Source organism: Austrofundulus limnaeus, unplaced genomic scaffold (genome assembly GCF_001266775.1).
Source record: "Austrofundulus limnaeus strain Quisiro unplaced genomic scaffold, Austrofundulus_limnaeus-1.0 Scaffold66, whole genome shotgun sequence".
NCBI lineage: Eukaryota > Metazoa > Chordata > Actinopteri > Cyprinodontiformes > Rivulidae > Austrofundulus > Austrofundulus limnaeus.
This window is the reverse complement of record NW_013952468.1, coordinates 401,235-419,796: the sequence shown is the minus strand read 5'-3', so window position 1 is coordinate 419,796 and position 18,562 is coordinate 401,235. Positions and strand designations below refer to the sequence as shown.

The following is an 18,562-nucleotide window of genomic DNA, read 5'->3' as shown; positions in this document are numbered from 1 at the left end:
GTCTCCACAAGTTCGTGAAATTGACATTGATGTTGCGTGTCTGTACTGTGTTAAAATATCAGCAAATGACATACGTCCATGCGTGGCTGTGTGATATATTCATTCTGAAGCTGAATTAAAGCAGTAGGCTAACTCGCTAATGGTGAACATGTGAGTTTTTTAATAAACCGGCAGGCACAACAGTGTTTAACGACTTTTGCGAGGGAATGCAAAAGGTATTGCGAGGTAACGCAATAGTTTTGCATGGGAACGTAAAAAGAAAAAAAAATCCCCCATGTCCCCTCGCGGGCTCAGTAGAAAATAACTAACAGATTAGATAGTTTACATATAAGATTACAGAATAAATCCACAAATGAGGCAAAAAGTGTACGGGCACTTGAGTGTTCTGSTAAATTTCCCTCCCGAAGCTCGTGTTTTTCTCCTGAAGTGGGTTCTTCAGCGCTGGGTCGTCTGCCGTTCCCCCTCAGCGGTTTGCGGTCCCTCAGCGTCCCCCTGAGTGCTGATGGTGGTGGGAGTGTTTAGTCCGCTTGCTGAAAGGCTGCACGGGGACGGGCAGAGGAAGGGCATCAAACGGCCTCCTCTCGCTCAGTAAGTGGCCCCTCGGTAAGCGCTTCATGAAGTGGGCCTCCCTCTGGTGCTGCTTGCTTTTCGACGCCTTCCTCGGGCGGCCTTTACGCGTGAAGGCCATGAACCAGCCCTCGTACTTGGCGTTCTGGAGCGCCGTGTAGTTGTTTTCCAGGACGATTTCTGTGAAGATGCAGTCTTTGCCTCGTCCTTTTCGCTGGGAAGAAAAGAAAACGGTAATAAAATCTTGGCAGCACTTGGAAATWAGGGCGACAAACCCATTAACTATTCATATACAAAGTCATAACTAATGATGAACTGATGAAAAACAGGTTCGTCATCAGGTGAAACAGATTTATGCGGCTCTTTATTGAATGTAAGATTAAAGACAATCTGCAGGAAACAAACTTCAGCTGCTAAAAGCTGCAAACCTGCTAAAACAACAGTTTTATTGAGCTGCGGATGCCTTACCTTCCCAATCAGCTTCCCCCTCTTGTTCATACATATGTAATATCCTGTCTTCACTCCTTTAATTCGAACACGACTCCCAAAAGTATCCGTCTCCACTTCCAGTTTAGCTGCAAAACAAAACAAAACTAAAACACTTAATAAAAAGATGATAATCTGAGACTGGCAGAACAAAAAAATCAACCAGAGTTCTACACAACATCAGCTCTGATCCTTTTTATTTTGCAACCTGTATTTTTTTATTTAACACAATAATGATGGTGGATTTCTGTTTAGTTTGATGCAGATTTTCTTTCACAGCTTTTCAGTCAGCGTTAGTTTTACTAAACCATGACGGTTTGTAAACATTCCTGTTTGAAGACTGAAGCCGGGTTGCTTCATCATGAGGTCTGCTGCAAAAYCTCTTCATGAATTCAATCCCGCAGGTTCTAAATTTGAGGTCATTTTATTTTATTTTTAATGTTGTAACATTGATTTTAATATTATAATACTGCATTTTGTTTTGCTGATATTCTATTTCTTTAACTTTTCTCTCTTGTTGTTACAACCCTTTAAAAGTTCTTCGTTATTGAAAGACTAGACTCTATTTTAATTAAATTAGAAAAAAATGTGAGACCAACTTGTGGTCTGTGCAGCAATGATTGATTAAAACTGCAAAGTTTGAGTCATGAGATGTTGACAGTTTCAGACTTCTGAAGTTACAATAAACTTTGAGGAGCTCCTGATCAGTATTATTTATAATTTGTCTYTGTTGAAACAAAAGTGCATCAGCTCTTCTTAAACCACCCTGTGAACTGTAAATAAAAGAGCTAATATCTGAAAAACAATCTTGCTCAAAGAAACTAAAATGTGTGCTCTGTGAGMTGGTTGTAGCAGCTGCTGCATCTTTAGTCTCTTAGAATTAATTGCATTTGCACAGTTATGGCTGATTATGTAAAAGTGGCCATTGTTGTCTGATTAATCAGTCTACTTCTGTAATGAATCATTAATTGGATTTTAATCAACCATAAATAATCATCAGTYGTTTAAAACACAATTCTCTCCTAACCCTTTGAACCCAGCTTTGAGGCTGTTTAAAATAGCATCAAATGATAGGGATTTTGCACGGGGGGGCTGATGAATGTGTGTTAAATGGCGTGCAGAGGTGCAGCTCAGACGGGATGAASAGGGAGGACGTCGTGGTCGTGTCGCGCAGTGCAACTGTCGGAGTTGGGCCGATTGCAAGAGCGACACCCACTTCAGATGTGTGCAAACTCGCTCTGTGAGTCCAGAGGTTTAAAGAGGAAAAAAAACATGCTCAGGAGAGGTGAAGCTGCTGACTTCACCGCTCCTCATTAACTGAGTCACAACTCCAGTYGTAAAGCAGCAGAAACGGGTTCAGGAGGCAGGTGGTGCAGAGACGGAAAGATGCTGCTGTTTGGTGTGGAGGAGTTAAACCATCGACTTCCTGAAGAAATAAATCCTCTGTGAGGCTGAAACAATGTTCACAGCTCCTACAACCGTTGCTCTTGGCTCAAACGATGAGCTGGCAAAAGGGGAAAAAAAACCTTCAACATTTATTTTGCCTTTTCAACACCACTCAGCAGTGAGTTTAAACTAATTCCACTAAAATGTTTTCACATTTTATGAGACCTCTGAAATAAGAATCCACATTTCATGAGGCCTAGGATTCCTTCCAGGACTGCATATCGCTCGCTGCCTTTCATAACAGAGTTTTAATCTCAGACACACATCTCCAGTGTGTTTAATCTCAGCTATACTACTTAGCTGTAATTTGTTCTGTTAGAGTTGTTTTCATGTTGGCAAATGTAGATTAGTTGTGGTCGCCGTGCTGAATTAGATTGACTTCAGAATTTAATCAGTATGTATAAGAGTTTCATTAAAACTTGACCAGTGGCTCTTGAGGAATTTTTCCTAAAAAAAAATAAAAATAAAATAAAAATGTGGTGCTCACAGCACGTGTTGGGGATCAGCCTCAGCTACCACCACACCAAATTTGAACTTTAAATCTGTAAAACATTTTTTACTCATTTTGTGTTTTGTAAAATCAGATGGCTTTGGCTGCCATTTTGAACTTTGACTCCAAAACTTAATTAAAAACCATCCAGTGGTTCATGAGATATTTTGTTAGCAAGCAGAGTTAAACTTAAWAGTTAAAGTTTAACATTATGTGACATTAGGTGTTGGTGCTAAATTTGAGCCCTTTAATGAGAATTAAAGATCTTTGCCTGACTATGTTATTATAAATGATTTTATGTCAACACTTTACTTGATAATTACAGGACACAATCTCGCGATAATTGCTTAATTAATTGAATTTAAACTGCTCCCTACCGTGCACGGCCCCGTCGTCCCCGTTGGCGTTGATCCTCTTGTTGGCCAGAACCTGGACGTGTTTCCCGCTGGTTCGGCTGTACAGCTGGTAGGTTCGGGTCAGCCTGCGGCTCATCCGGTCCGACAGCCGGCTCTGCTCGGTCACATGCTGCTTAAAGTTCGGAGGAGACTGCGCCGAGTTCTGTCGGACAGCAAACACCTAAGAGTCACATTTATTTTTATTTTAGTGCTTTTTGAAAACAATCTGTCAATCAAATGGATTTTTTTTTTGATTTATTACTTTTTTGGTTTGTTTTTTTGAAGATGCGTTCAATGACCCTCGGAGATGACATTTCACTCAGATGGGTTGTTTTTACCAGCGGTGATCTTTCACCTTTTTCATGACTTCTTCTTTTTTCTTTTTCTTTTTTTTCCTCCCCTCCTCTCCACCTCATTTCAGCCGTCCTCCTCCGGCCACATGTGTTTTAACAATCACCTTTATGCTGCAGCTTAACATTTTTCCAAGATGTTTGAATTGTTGCCAATCGCCAGAGCTCCCCATCATAAAATGTTTTCATTGTTATGGCAGCCTGTTGGAGGGCCGCGAGCCGTTAAGCAAAGTGCCCCTCTTTATATTTGACACAAATGATTTGAAACTTTTTACACAACGTGGACGTGTGTGAGTAAAAACGGAGGGTTACCTGTGCGTAAAAGCAAAGCGCCGTGAACTGAAGGAACCTGCAGGAAAAAAAACAAGAAAACGATGAATGAGTCCAAGGTGTTGCCATAAAATCACACTTCGGACAAATAAATAGTTTTTATTCTTACTTACAGATAACCTAACCTCGATGCTCTCAGCCTCATCTTGTAGTAGTTCAAATATTGCTTCATGAAGACTCGAATTGTYCTGTGCCGAAAGCTCTCAGAAATGTTAAAGTTCTCCAATGTGGGGATTTTAGTTCAGTTTTAGACCCCCTTGTATTACGCATAGAAAGAGATCCCGTCTGCTCTCCACTTTGGCAGAATTAACGGAAAGTTGGGCAGATTTGACAAGGTGGATCCAAGTTTGAAGTTCTTCGCTGTCACTAAACCATCACATCCTCTTTGTGTCAAAATAAAGAGGAAATAAATCCCCGATGACTCGCGCTGACGGGTTGGGGATCTTTACGCGCGGAGCTTTACGCATCATTCGGTGACACAGATGGAATCTGACAAACTCCGCTTTAAAAAAAAGAGGAAGAAGCTCAAACACTGATGCTGCAGCTGTTTCTCCCCCCTCTTTCTCTCTTTCTATACGTGCAGATAAAATCCCAGCCTCAACCTTCCGCCCACACGCGTGTTTCTTGCGGTTGCCTCCGGTGCGCGCACAGCATCTGTCTCCCTCCACATTTAAATACTTTAACTTGCGGGAAAGTCAATATCCTCGGCGAGAGCGGGCGGAGCGTCCGGGCCGGAGCCAAGATGAAACTCAATCCTCGTTAGGACGCTCAGCCCTGCAAGTACCTGTCTGTAAATCCATAAATTCAGCTCCACGGTGCGGGGAATTAAAGACACGCACTGCAAAGTGACGCAGACCCGCAAAAAGACAAGCAAATTSACAATTTTTTTTCTTATAGTGATGGATTATGCGGATTTAAAATAAAAAATTATTTAGCAGCATTAGTGTCTGGATCCCATCTCACATGTGTTTGTTTACAATGAAAGCAGACCCGCAATTCRCAACTGAATATATGAAAAACTATACTGTATTAAATGGCATGGTTTGACATGGTTCAGAATAAAATTGATTTAATAGTTTTCAGTGAGTCCCTGTAAACACACAGTGTGGTATAATATTACATTTAATCCACACTCTGTCATGAATATAAAGCTATGTGTTTGTTATAGACGGGTTGGATAACAGCCTGCATTAATCTCATTTATGTAGTCGTGTCTCTTTAGTCACACAGAATCCCAGAACTCTTTGTTTTCTGTCAGCAGAAGGTCTGCATGGAAACACTCCCTGGCAGGTACTTAAGAAGAAAATCTACAGTTACATGAAGTTATTCCCTGCCTGCAGGTTGGAGGCTGCTTGAGGAGGGCCTCTCAGGACAGACCCCATGTTCTTTTTTTTTTTCATCCTGCATGTGAAAGCAATCCACGTGACATTGTGCTTTTYACAAAACATCTAAAGTCTTTTTTCACTTTCTCGCTCACAAACAGTAACTCTTCTCTGTCTCGGTTTGGACTCAGAACAAAAAAATCGTGTTTGGATTGCTTCACAGCACGGTTCCAATGTCTCATAATTATTTTGTGACTGTAAAGATGCAGGGATTCCTTTAGAAATGTGTTTAACCTGCAACAAGCTCTAAATCTGAACCTAGAAAACTCTGCTGATGTAAACAAAACTGGTGCATTTCTGTCTATAAACTCCACAAAAAGTAGGCTAAGGATAATTGTGTTTGGTAGATTATTTCTATAACAATGATTCTTGACAATAAATCTTATATTGTTGGAAAGCCTAATACCCCCTTTAAATGGTGCCACATGTGTAAGGATCATGCATGCATCATGTGGGGTTAGCAGTGAAGCTGAGTATGTGGGTTGCACACATGAAATATTTGTGATCTTCTCTGCCAAACAGCTTATTTTACTGTTGCTACTTGTTTAAAGCTTCTGGTCTCCACAGGTGCCAATCAGGTGCCTGCTATAAAATTTATTGCCAAGATGTAATGTTACAACAAAGAAATAATCTACCAAACACTGACTTTAYATGCATTAAGTTGGATCCAGTTCATGTGAGCTCTGTGCTCTGAAACTTTCCTGTATATTTTACAATGGAGGGTGACTCAGAACAAACGCACACACACAAGCAATTTTAGCTCAATATCTGTAAAATAATAGAGTATTTAATTAAGTATAGTTACTGAGCTGCAGTGGCCATTTTGAGCAGGAATGATTCTGTCCAGTGATCACTTTCTGAAAGCGTCATTAAAATTTATCCAGGGGTTTTGCTAATTATACAAACAAAGATGCACACAGACACTGTCAAAATCAATATCACCTTTGTCTTTTTGTGGCAGGTGATGAGTAGACTGAAAGCTGCTTGACAGCTTAAAAAAACTTCAATCTGTTTTTATKTTCATCCAGACATTTTGTAAAATGGAAAACATTTAACAACAACAAGGAGAATCATCATCAGCAGTAAATATGTCAGTGYACGTGTTAACAGGTGATGTTTCTGAGTGGCACCAAAATCCTCTGTTGGGGAGGGAGGGGTTTCTACTCCCTCTTTATTTATTTATTTATTTATTTATTTATTTATTTATTTATTTATTTATTTATTTATTTATTGATTCATTTACTGACTGTTATACAATGATTCAGGATATTTTGGGATTAAAATGAATTGTAATGCTTTTACTGTGATTTACTTAACTTTCCTGTCCCTTTGCACCTTTTGTGTTCCCACCAGTTCAACAATTAAGAAAAGGTTTACTTTTATTCCTCATTTATTCCAACAGTAACAAATATTTTGCATGTTTAGGATGTATTATGCTACATATACTTAAATTTCTTAATTTAGCAAATTTACCCGATGCTGTGCAGCTGTGTACAGATCAAATGATGTAGTTTTATTGGGGGGCTTATATTGACTGGATCAAATTATTGTGGGGGTCATGCCTCCCCACCCCAAAAATTATACCCATGCAGAAATGACTGACTGAACTCACACTGTAACATAAAGTTCAAGTTTATTTATATAGCGCCAAGTCACAAGATACGTTGTCTCAGGGCAGTGTACATAAAAAGAACAATGTAAAGAAGAAACCAGCAGATTGTGTTGAATCACTTCATCACAGTCTCCCATCCTGAGAAAACGGTGGAGAGGAAAAACTCCCTGCTAATCAGGAAGAAACCTCCAGCAGAACCAGGCTCAGGACAGGCAGCCATCTGCCTCGACTGGCTGGTTGAGGGACAGGACAGAGACACAGACAGACACAGAAGAACTGGTCCAGGACTGGTCCAGGTGCGCCTTCTTCTGGAAGACAAAGATRACCAAAGGTAACCAACAATGCCTCATATTAAATATAGATCTGCRTTTGACACTGTGAGTTAAATGGTTATTCTTTGGCTTTAGCATCTATGCTTTCACACCAAGACTTTTAATCTGAATTAAACTTTTAACACTTCAAGTTTACCAACCCAAGGCAGATCTGAGTATTTTGCAACGAGCCAGAACAGATTTCTGGGCTCTTACCTGTGAGATTTTATAAACGTGGGCCCAAACTCGAACTTGTTCCACCCTTCACTCAGAGCAGCCGTATAAAACTCCCATCCAGTTCATATATAATTATGTGAGTTTGTTCAGCGTGTCAGYTGTAAATCAGTCATTTCAGCCAATTCAGGGGACTTACAGGGTGAAAACGAACCGCCTTATTAGCTCCAGCGGGACCCTGCAACAAGTCATTTTAACACATGGAACAGTTCAGCACTTTTATACCCTGAGCCACGCCGAGCAACAATTAAACATCGTAATATTAAATCCACATGGATGATTATTATCGCCCGCTGCAGCAGGGGAAATGAGGATACTATTTTCACTGTAGGGGCCAATTCAAAATAAACAGGTGTAAGTGAGTTATTTGTATTGATGTTGAGCTAAAGTTTGGTGTGGTGGTAGCTGAGAGTCATTCAGAAAACATATTTTAAGTGCTACACTTTGCTTTAAATGTTGGCATTAACTATTGAGTAAGCCATGTTTGTCTGTTAGCAACAGATTTATGAGAAGCATTTGTAAACTTTATCATTTTTTTTCTTTTAGATGAATCTTTGTGTGTCTTATCAACATTCTGCTAAACTTCACTGAGTTTTAGTTGATTAAGCTGCACAGACAGGAACATGTCAGTTTAAAGCTGAATTTTTTGCTCCATGCATTTCCTCCACTCTGCAGCAGTCAACAACAGACACTCACCATTAGAAAAAAAAAGTCTCTGCAAACAGAAATGACGTTCAGTCAGTGGGGCCCTGTCAGCAAAGTTTGGCTAAAATCTCCACGGAGCGAACATGAAAGGTTCCTCCTGAAACTTGATCAAAAGATGTCGTTTTTTATTCTGCGTTGTTACATACCGACCTGTCAGCTGCCTCGCTCCTGAGCTTCTCCTGTGAGCAGCTTTCCAACCGTTCTGAAGACAGCTGAAGCCGCTCCAAGGTTTGTCCCAGGTCTTCACTTCGTTCCTCTTCTGTCATTTTCCCTTTCTTGTTTTTCTCATTTGGATCAAAATCTGTCAACAGAAACTGTCCGTATCAAAAAGTCAGAAACAATCAGAGGAAGTGCATTTTCTGTAAAAAATACAGTTTGAACCCTGAGCGCTGAATGACAGCTGAAAAAACTGAAACTGAGTTGCTGATGCTGAAAAACAGAAGAATATAAAGAAGCAAAATGCTAAAACTGAGAAGTAGCAAAACACTAGGCACACCAAACAGCTAAAAGTAGCAAAAGGCTAGCTAAAAGCTTAAAGGAAAAATTTGCTTGATAACGTAAGAAAAGGTTTGCTAGAAGTAGCAGAATGTTATCCCAATGTTAAAAGCTGCAAAAGATAAAAGCTAAAAGTAACAGAAAACTAGTTAAAAGAAGGCCAACAAATGCCACTACTAGAAGTAGCAAAAGGTTGGAAATAATTAATGGAACAGTAGCTAAAGCTAAACATTGCAAAAAGCTAAGCAAAGACTAAAACAGTAGCTAAAATATAGCAAAAGGTTAGCAAAAGATTTGCTAATGCTAGTTAAAAGTTAAAAGTAACAAAACACTAACTAAAAACTAAAAGCATAAAAAGGCACATTAAAGGCTAAAACAAACAACACAGTATCCTATAGCTAAAAGCAGCATAAGAAACCAAAAATGGTGCAATATGCTGAAGCAGATTTTTAAGAAAACAAGATTTCTCAGTATTTCTATGGTGTAATGATTTGTAACTGCAGTTATTTTTTAAAAAGCATAAAAGTTACAAAACCCCAAAATCCCAGCACTCATCTCCTGAATGATCTGACATTAAGAAATGGCTAAAATAGCTCAAGGTATGCAGAAGTAGTTAGACTGCAAAATAGATTCAGAAAAAAAAGGCAGGAATCCAACAGGGTGAATGCTGAATCAGCGATATAGCACCATTTAAAACTGAAAAAAGAAACTGCTTGAGACAAAGCTGCACATTGGGTTTTATTAGAAGAAGAGCGACTAAATGTCTGAAAAGACCCAAAGGAGAGGTATTATTCTCCTCGTTACTGCAAAGGTATAAAAATCCACCCTCTTCCACCTGCCAGGAGCAATGAAGAGGCAGAAAGATGAGGATAAAATATAAAGACATTAAGTCTGTCTGAGTGTGTTTGAGTGGAGAGGAAACGTGTGATGTCGTAACTCACTCAGTCTCATCTGCGAGCATCACTCTGTGCCCAAACCTCAGTGGCTTTTTAGAAGAAAAACTCTTCAACCACCTGTTGTAATTATGCACTGCTGCTTTGTTGCAACAACCTGGACCACATGATGTGTTTGGAACCACATCACCTCCCCGGCAATTTACCTTCGGCTGGCCCGGGAGGAGCGCTGGCTCACAGCCGCAGCATCAGCCAAAGTTACAATTTGTTCCTGGTGCTGGCTGACATGAAGGATCACTGCTCTGCTCTGATGATTCAAACACTTTGTTAAATTTTACAGGAAGAGTTAGAATTAACAGATTGTTGGAAGTCTTTCTCCTTTCCTATAAGTTTCCATCAGATTAGTTAACTTTCGTTGGTTTATTAACAGGAGACGTGTGCTAAAATATTATAATATAATAATCTGACATTTATCATAATTGTATAGTTCAAGCTTTTTAGGACATTATTCTCTACACTATCWTGCCTGCAATCATTTTATCTTTATCAATGTTTCTTATAGTTAAGTCTGATACACGAGACAATAAAACATATGTAAGAATCAAAGGAGCATCCCCTGAAAGAATGTTGTTCATGGTTTCTTTTTTCTTTTTCTTTTTGCATTTACAACTGTCTGCAACATATTTATTCAAAAAGAAATTGCCCATCAGGCAATGAAGCTAAGCCACAAATAATTTGGTTTCCTGTGATGAGAGGTTGGTAGAGTACTCAAACGTTACTCAAGCTTTTCTTCAACATTTTTTTACTGAAGTAAAAGTAAAAAGTACTCATCCAAGAAATTACTCAAGCAAGAGTGAAAAGTATTTTGTAAAAAGGCGACCTGAGTACTGTGTAGTGGTGATAAGATATAATTTGATACTTGAAATGATGTCATCAGACRAAAATAGAAAGTTATGTGTAAATCCTGGACCAAAATGAAGAAAATTAATACAAATAAATAACAAAATAACAAATTCAAGCAGAAAAAAAATACTCATAAAACTTATGAAACTTAATCTCACAGAGGGTAATGTGGGTTTATATTTATACAGAAACAGGAGGTTTATCTTCAATTTAAACTGTAGGTGTGTCTCTGGTGCATTTCTGGTTAAAACATGTTTGTTCTTAATTGGAATTACACGGTGAGTAGAGTATTCCAAAATTTTACTCAAGTAATAGTAGCTATACTTCAAAACAATATTGCTCGAGCAAAGTCAAAAGTATGGCGTACTACCTCATAAATGTGTACTACCTCATAAATTAACATTTTGTTGTATTTTCTCCCAATTGACTTTTTAAACCATCTCCAAAACTATGGAGGATCAAATCTGACATAATTACAAATAAAAGCAGAAATACATAAATGGACCAAAAATAAACAAATACACATAAACAGCATAAATTAAATTATAAAAGGAGAACTTTACCTCTTGTTCATAATTTAACTGACTTTAATATTTATTTTTCCAGCTTAGTTCCAATAAATTATATATTTTAGCACATAATTCACTTTTTACTGTTTTTAATGATATATATTTTTTGTTTTTCCTTTTACTTAAAAATGCGTTTCTGTGTCTTAAATTATTATATTTAATTGTTATTTATTTTTTGAATAAGTGTTTTTAGTTCCATGTGTTGGTTTTACATTTCTCTGTCTCCTGTTTTTACTTTACCTTATTTATTTATTGGTTTTATGTATTTCTGCTTTTATTTCTAATTATGTCAGTTTCGGTCCTCCATACGAAACCCCTTTTCAAAAAGGAGCAGGAATTGTTTTGCTGCGACACTAAAGATGAGGGTTTTTTGGATGTGAGGGGTGTATTTAACGTCACCTGCAAAAGTTCAGTCTCACTCAGATGGCCTACTAAATGTGTGTGTGTGTGGTTGTGTGTGTGGTGGTGTCATTATGTGGAAGCCTGAGAAAAATGTTGCAGTGAGAAAAATTGGAAAATCCAGCCTTCAAACTGCATGTGAAGTACTTATTCCTGTTCAAACGACTTTTTAACTGGACGGAACGACTGTCTAGGAATGACCTCAGTGTGTAGAAGTGATTAAGGGGACACAGTTTTGCCATAACCCAAATGTGTTTGCTTAATGACTTTGTTCCCAGCGATGTTAAATAAAGCTGCCTGATGAAGTTTTTACCAGTTGTTGAGCATGGGAAAACTATTTTTGCAGCTTTGGCCGCAAGCTTTAAGTGTTTCAGAAATAATCTTCCAAGAGTTTAGAATAAAAAAAGACTTTTGCATCTGCATCAACACCTGTGTGGAAATGCGAGGAATGAGTGCGAGCAGTAAAGCAGAAAGCTGCAGAGCTGACGTTGGCTCGGTCAGAGCGGACGCACTTCCAGGCATCTTGGACAGYTCTGCTGTATTTCACCCCGAAGCCCCCCCACTTGGAACGGAGCGTGATTTACTGTCTTGTAAACACATAGGAAGTAGCATTGAAAATGGCTTAACAAAGTCAATAAAAGCAGACATCGTTCGTATCAGGGGGTTGGTGGAAGAGGTCCGGGGTGGCTGAGGTCAGGTACCCCTTCCACACACACATACACACACACAAACTCACACATATTTTACACCTTATATCTTTATGTTCTCTTATTTTTCTACTTTTCTCTTAAACCCTGCTTTCATATTCTTTTCCTTCTCACTCTTGTTGAAGACATCTTCTTCCTCCACTCCTAACTTTCTGCTCTTTCCTTTTTCTTGTTGTTCTCATGCACCGGGCAGTGGACAGCCAGAGAAATGGCTTTAACAGACCTACCTGTAGGACTGCTCAGGGCGGCTCGTTTCATCTGGGGCTCTGGAGAAAGAAGCCCCTGGCCCTGAAACAGCTGTGCAGAGCTGGGAGTGAGAGGACCATGAAAAAAGGCAGAGAAGAATGAAAGGAAATTCAAAGGTCCTCTGGGAATCATACCTCCTTACGTGTACCTTTTGCTCTCTTTCTCCTTCTCTCTATTTTTCCCTCTTTCTTCTCATTTCTTTCGTTCTTTTGGTCAAAAGTTAACAGTTTTCTTACACGGGTGTGGCAGTTTCATTTATTTCTTTAAAATCAGCTCAGTTTAAAAGGGAGATTTACAAACTTCAACCCACATTTGTTATAAATTACACAGATAAAGGGACAGTTCAGATCTCTTGAAGTGATGTTTTATGGAAAGGTTATTAACAATTAATATCTTACCTGTTGTAGATAGCTCGTTGAAACACTGCAGTTTGGAGAAATAACGTTTAAACTCTGATGTTACCAAGAGTGTGTTCACACCAGCCCTGTTTAGTCTGCTTTACTTAAAGTCTAGTTTGTTTGCCTGGAAATTCCAGTTTGTTTGAGGAAGGGTGAACGTGTAATCGAACTCTGTCGTGGACCAAAAAAGAAAACTCTGCTCAACCAACAAACCAAGGTCTGGGTTTAGTTGAAGTGAACTCTGGTGCAGTTTGAATGCATATGTGAATGCCAAGCAAGTAATAACAGTAATAAAATTACTCATATCATGTGAATAACTTGCTGGACGTCTATATAAGGTGGACATCAAGGCTATGAAGTTGGATTCATTCCTATCAGTGCACGGCACCTGAGTCATCTCAGATGCCTTGTGTGAAAAACAACGTTCTCCATGGTTCTGCCTTATCTTCCTCTCACACTGAGCCCATTGTTTCAGACTATTTGTTTGGCACATTTGCCAAAAAACAAAAGGGGAAATCCTACAACTGCTAAAACCTGAGGTCACTCCAGTTTTATGTACATTTTGTAAAGAAGGAAGTTGCGCTCAGTGTCTTCTTCAGAGGTTTTTGTGTCGTTTCCTTCACTGGTTCTTGTTGCAGCGCCCCCACAGGTGAGGAGGTGAACAGGTTGTTCGCAGGGTTTGGTTTGTTTGACTGAAGGCTCCAGCATGCTGCATCCGAACTGCCAAAATCGGGCCGAACTGTCACAATTTCATGACGGAAATTGCRTCTTTCTGTTCGCATTGTCGACATTTCAGGACCTTCGTGCCCCGCAGGTCGAACTTTTTACCCCCCTCCACATAAGAACACATAAGAACTTTATTGTGTGATTGGTCAGAAGTTTGTGGGAGTGTTTGTTTGTGCTGAAAGCACTCAGACGCTGCATTTTGCTTCAACCACTCGGTTAAAAAAAGCAAACAKAAAAATGACTTGTCTCCAGAAGCCGACTGTTGTACCAGGAAGCAGCGGTTTGTAAGGATAGTCAAACGACCAAAAACTGCACGGTGGAATCTGATAAAAACTTTGGAGCTTAATCCAGGACCAGTTTGTGGATAAACAGCGTCCGGGTGACGAGTCTCTGACTTTTTTTTATGCACTGTGGGAAGAAACCCCATGCAGTGAACGATACATGCTGCAGCAGGAGGAGCTCTGCATGTTTTTTCTCAGGAGCTATGAAAGGCTTGTGCGAAAACGAACGACGAACATGTTGGCGCGTTGTCCAGTCAGCTGCCAAGCGACCATACTGCAGGCTGCAGAGCAGCGTGAAAGTGAACCACACCAGCTCAAAATATAAACAAATGTTGCAATTCTGGTCCTCATTCAAACTAAGTCTATCAGATTATTGGGTTAGTTCATGCATGTCAGGTTAACTGGTGACTTTAAATTATCCTGAGAGCAGTTGTTTGTTTTGTTTGCGACCATTGAGTGTACCCCGCCTTTTTATTTTTCTTGCACAATGCTGGACCTGGGCACCAGAATCCAGACCAGGAACAGAAGAAGCAGGTAAAGGGAGTGGATGGATGAGTGTGTAGATGGGACTATTATATTAGTGTGCAGACGCTGGTTCCTAAAAACAACAACATGGCAGCAGGAAAATGAAGAAACCCTTCATAAATCTTTATTAATGTGAATGGATGACGCTTAAAATGAATAAGGGTTTAAATTTTAACACTCACTGATGTTGATATTCTTTTCACTTCTATTTATTTTTACTGTTTTTTTCAACACAAACTGATTATTTTACTGCAGCTGAATATAAAAACTAATAAAAGGTCATCCTGATACTTATTGTATTTCAATTAATGTATTTAGATTAGTGGTGATTTTTTTTAATGAAACTTAAAGTAACTTCTAGAAACTGTGTGAAAGTCGTGTGAAATGAATCAAAACCAAAACAGAACATTTTTATTATTTTATCTGGCCAATTACAACAACTTTAACAGAACCTGTAATCCTGAGCTTCACATCAAACCCTCTGATTCCCAAACTGCTAAGTGCTTTAAAAGCCACTTAACAGCGGGGGCTTTAATGGTATCATAACACTTATGGATTATTTTTTAAGTATTCCAGCAGCACCGCTCTCCCCCCACAGTTTGAAGCCAACTTTGGAAGATGTAAAAACTGATCTGTGTACTACCTGGTACTCCTTTTCTTCTCCAGTTTCTCTGCTCTTTCTTCCCGGGAGAGTTAGCTCAGAGAGAGCGGGACCTCAAAACGCAGAGGAAGATGAAAGAATGAAAAATGTGGGTGGGAGGGCGACTGGGCAACGCGAGGGGCTCGGTATGGCAGCGAGCAGAGTGAGAAAGCAGAGAAAAGGGAAGAGCGCTTAAAGGCAGAGAAGAAGAAAGTCAAGAGAGAGAACATGACTGGTGTTGAGTGCTGTTGTGTTTGTTTAGTCCTCTTCAAAGGTAAGCTTAATTATTTTACCATGCTGGGCCTGCAGAGACCTCAGGATTCATGGGCTCCTTTCAGCTCCTATCTGTCTACTCCCAGCTTAACCCTTAGTCTCCTGTGAAACTCTGGAAAAGTCCCAGAAGATGAGAACAAATGGAGCATTTTGAAATCACAGTTTTCTCACAAAACAACAGATGAATCTACACATTTCCACTCAAAAGTTTGAAAAAAACCCATCTCAAACATGGAAAAAAAAGGAATAAAAATTGTGCATTCAGTTTTATTTTGATGAAGCTATCACCTCTTAGCCTAACTTTAGTTAAGCTGAGATTATTTAAGCCTAACCTTAGCTTTCTTGTTGTTTGTTATAGCTCATTTTAGCTTAGCTTTTACATTTGTCTTATGACTTCAGCATAGCTTTATCATAGTTTAYATTAGCTTACCTTGACCTGTTTAGCCTCATTTATTTCATCTTTCTTAGCTTAGCCTAATTTTAATCACATATTACCATATTACATCTTATTTAAGCACAACTGATTTTAATTATTTTTAGCTTATCTAGGTTTTTTCAGTTTTACCTTTTTTACCTTAGCCAGCTTATCTTATCCTAAGTCCTATTTTTCCAGTTTTTTTATTTTAATTCAGCCTAGCTTTTATTTAGCTTGCCCTAACCTACAGTATTATATAAAGTACCACAAAGTGATACTTGAGTAAAAGTACAAGAATCTTATCATAAAATTGCTTTGGTGAAAGTTAAAGTCTGCTCTAAGAATATTACTTGAGTAAAAGTCTTAAAGTATTTGATTATTTTGTACTTAAGTATCAAAAGTAAATTCTTGACATATAATGTACTTAATTATTAAACATAAAAGTACTGAGTAAAAATGAGTCATTACATTTTTCATGATGACTTTTCATTTTTCACAAGTGGTGGGCAGCACTAATATAAATGTTAGTTGCACTAACCCTAAAGCACTAACTCAAATATTTAGGTCCCCTAATTCTAAAGCACTAACTCAAATATCTAGGTCCCCTTATTCTAAAGCACTAACTCAAATATTTAGGTCCCCTAATTCTAAAGCACTGATGCACTGAAAAAATTAGCAAAAGCTAATTCTAAAGCACTAATATAATCCAGATGACACATAAAACATTCTTCAAGTCAACATTAGACAGTATTTACTGTGTGCAGAATGTTGTCACTTAGTGCCCTTGCTGGCCCAAATGGGAGTACCTGCAGRCCACATTTTGCCCGCGGGCCTTGAGTTTGACACATGACCTTGTAGATAAGTGACACACATATGAGCAAAATGTATGACAGCTTTCAGCCTCAACTGTGAACAATAATATTGATAATAACATTCAAAGACCTCAGTTAGTGCTTCTAAATTTAGCCCATAAATTTAGCAAGTGCTAATCCACTAATAAATTTAAAAATTACAAAAGCCCTAAAGCACTAATCAGGAGTTAGTTCCCTTTTTAGTGCTTTAGTGCTTTAGGTATTTGTACAAAGTATTTATACTTAGTTACTACTGACCTAATGCAAATAATTTTATTTTTCCTCAGCGTATCTTCTTTTAACTTACATTTGCTTTTTTTAATGTTTTATCTTACCTGAGGCTAGCTTATTATATTTTAGCCTAACACATGGATGAATATGACATCTGAGAAGCATAAATTTGAGCATGACAAAATCAACATTTCAAAATATTCAGACCTTTGACAAAGTTGAGATAACAAAACAAAGGTTAAGTAATTTTTCTATTTGTCAAAGGATTTACTTCTTYTCAGTTCTATAATTGCTCAGTTTTCTTCACTCTGAGCACAATGAAAAAATTGTGTCACAGAAAAAGTGTCAGCGATCTTGTTCACTTGGTTGTAGCAAACACACACAKCAGATCCATTTACATGAAATGGGAATGCCACTCACTTTAGGAATTGACACGTGTTATTACTGAGGTCTAGACAGTCCTAGACACAGAGATGTCAACCTGGACTAGCTCCATAAAGGAAAGGAGCTTTTTAAAGGTGTCAAGGTGCAAAATTTATACTCAAGAAAAATAAAAGTTATCTTAAAATGTAAGAATAAATGACGATTGTATAAAAATAAATATTCTGTTGAGACAATGCAGACTATCAAAAAAAAAAAAGCACAGTTTTAAAGATTTTTGGACTAAATTATTTTCTATTTTGTTCAAAATCTGTTCGACTTTTCCACACATTCAGCCACTTTTAAACTTTCTAAAAAAATTTGTTAAGGGTTCTAAACAGATTAAATGACTTGTAAGATTTCTTGCGGTGTGACAGCACCCTGGGTCATTTTTCTGGGAATTCCATTTTCTGCTCCATAACTACCAATAATACAGACTAAAGCTTGTCGAGGTATAAAAAGAAATAAATACTCTGAGGACTCACAAAGTCACTCCTTCATCTGCTGAGCAGTTCCAGATTTTTACCTCTTAATAGGATCACAGGTTTTAGGCTTTGCACGTCGGTTCTCTRCTATACAGTTGCCATTTTCATTGTTAAGGAATGCAAATTAACAAATAAGATCAATGAGAAACATTGAAAAACAAGCAACCTTCTAAATTTAAAATACTGTACGATGTGCTCCTTTGGCCTTACATTTTATAATGAACCTACGGTAAGTGTAAACTTCAAATCAGGGTTAGAAATAAATTGATATCTGAATGTGACTTCTCAGAGGCATASTAATGTTTTTAAATTTAAATAATTTGAATGTAAAATCAATACCAGAGCACAAGTGAAGGTTTGAACTGTCACCTCTCAGTGAGAAGGTCACAGGATCGCCTCCCGGACCAGGACCACCTCTGAATGGAGATATGTTCTCCTTGTGCATGTGTTAGTTTACTTTGGGTCCTCCTGGAGTACCCAGGAGAAAAAGAAAAGAAACCATTCTTACCTGGTTTTCTACCATTACGTTAGGTTTATGGGTAATTGWCCCTAGGTGTCTCTATGTGTCTGTGAAAGGCTTGAGACCTGTCCAGGTTGTCCTCGCCTCTGGTTCAGTGACAGACAGCACAAGCTCCCTGCCACCTGGAAACTTAAAAAAAGGATATGTTATACAACTCACAAATGCAAACGTTTGAATAGTTTAATCTAAAATTTTATAATTTGTGCTTGTAAATCCTTCTTTTTCGCATTTAAACCCATCAGTTGAGGTCTCTATAAAGTGGAACTGCAATGCTTTG

General features: G+C 38.5%; 1 protein-coding gene across 2 annotated transcripts; it reads right to left on the bottom strand.

Annotated features, from left to right (window-relative positions):
* Window positions 1–221: 221 nt before the first annotated feature.
* fgf8b (fibroblast growth factor 8b) lies at window positions 222–4,793 on the bottom strand. Of its 2 annotated transcripts, none has more exons than XM_014010190.1 (5): window positions 4,178–4,793; window positions 4,047–4,083; window positions 3,367–3,565; window positions 1,036–1,142; window positions 222–781 (listed from the first exon to the last, which is right to left on the bottom strand). In XM_014010190.1, exons 1-5 carry the CDS (start codon window positions 4,234–4,236, stop codon window positions 482–484), a joined length of 702 nt encoding a protein of 233 aa, XP_013865644.1. In that variant the 5' UTR covers window positions 4,237–4,793; the 3' UTR covers window positions 222–481. The 2 variants fall into 2 exon arrangements, with proteins under 2 accessions (XP_013865644.1, XP_013865645.1); XM_014010191.1 differs by having other exon boundaries at window positions 3,367–3,547; window positions 4,178–4,792.
* Between the last annotated feature and the right edge of the window lie 13,769 nt (window positions 4,794–18,562).

Coding starts and splice junctions, on each gene's coding strand:
- fgf8b (XM_014010190.1), bottom strand. CDS start 4,236: ATGAAGCAATATTTGAACTACTACAAGATGAGGCTGAGAGCATCGAGG. Junction 1,143..3,366: donor GGACGACGGGGCCGTGCACG/GTAGGGAGCAGT, acceptor TTTGTTTTGCAG/CTAAACTGGAAGTGGAGACG. Junction 782..1,035: donor GGGGGAAGCTGATTGGGAAG/GTAAGGCATCCG, acceptor TTTTCTTCCCAG/CGAAAAGGACGAGGCAAAGA.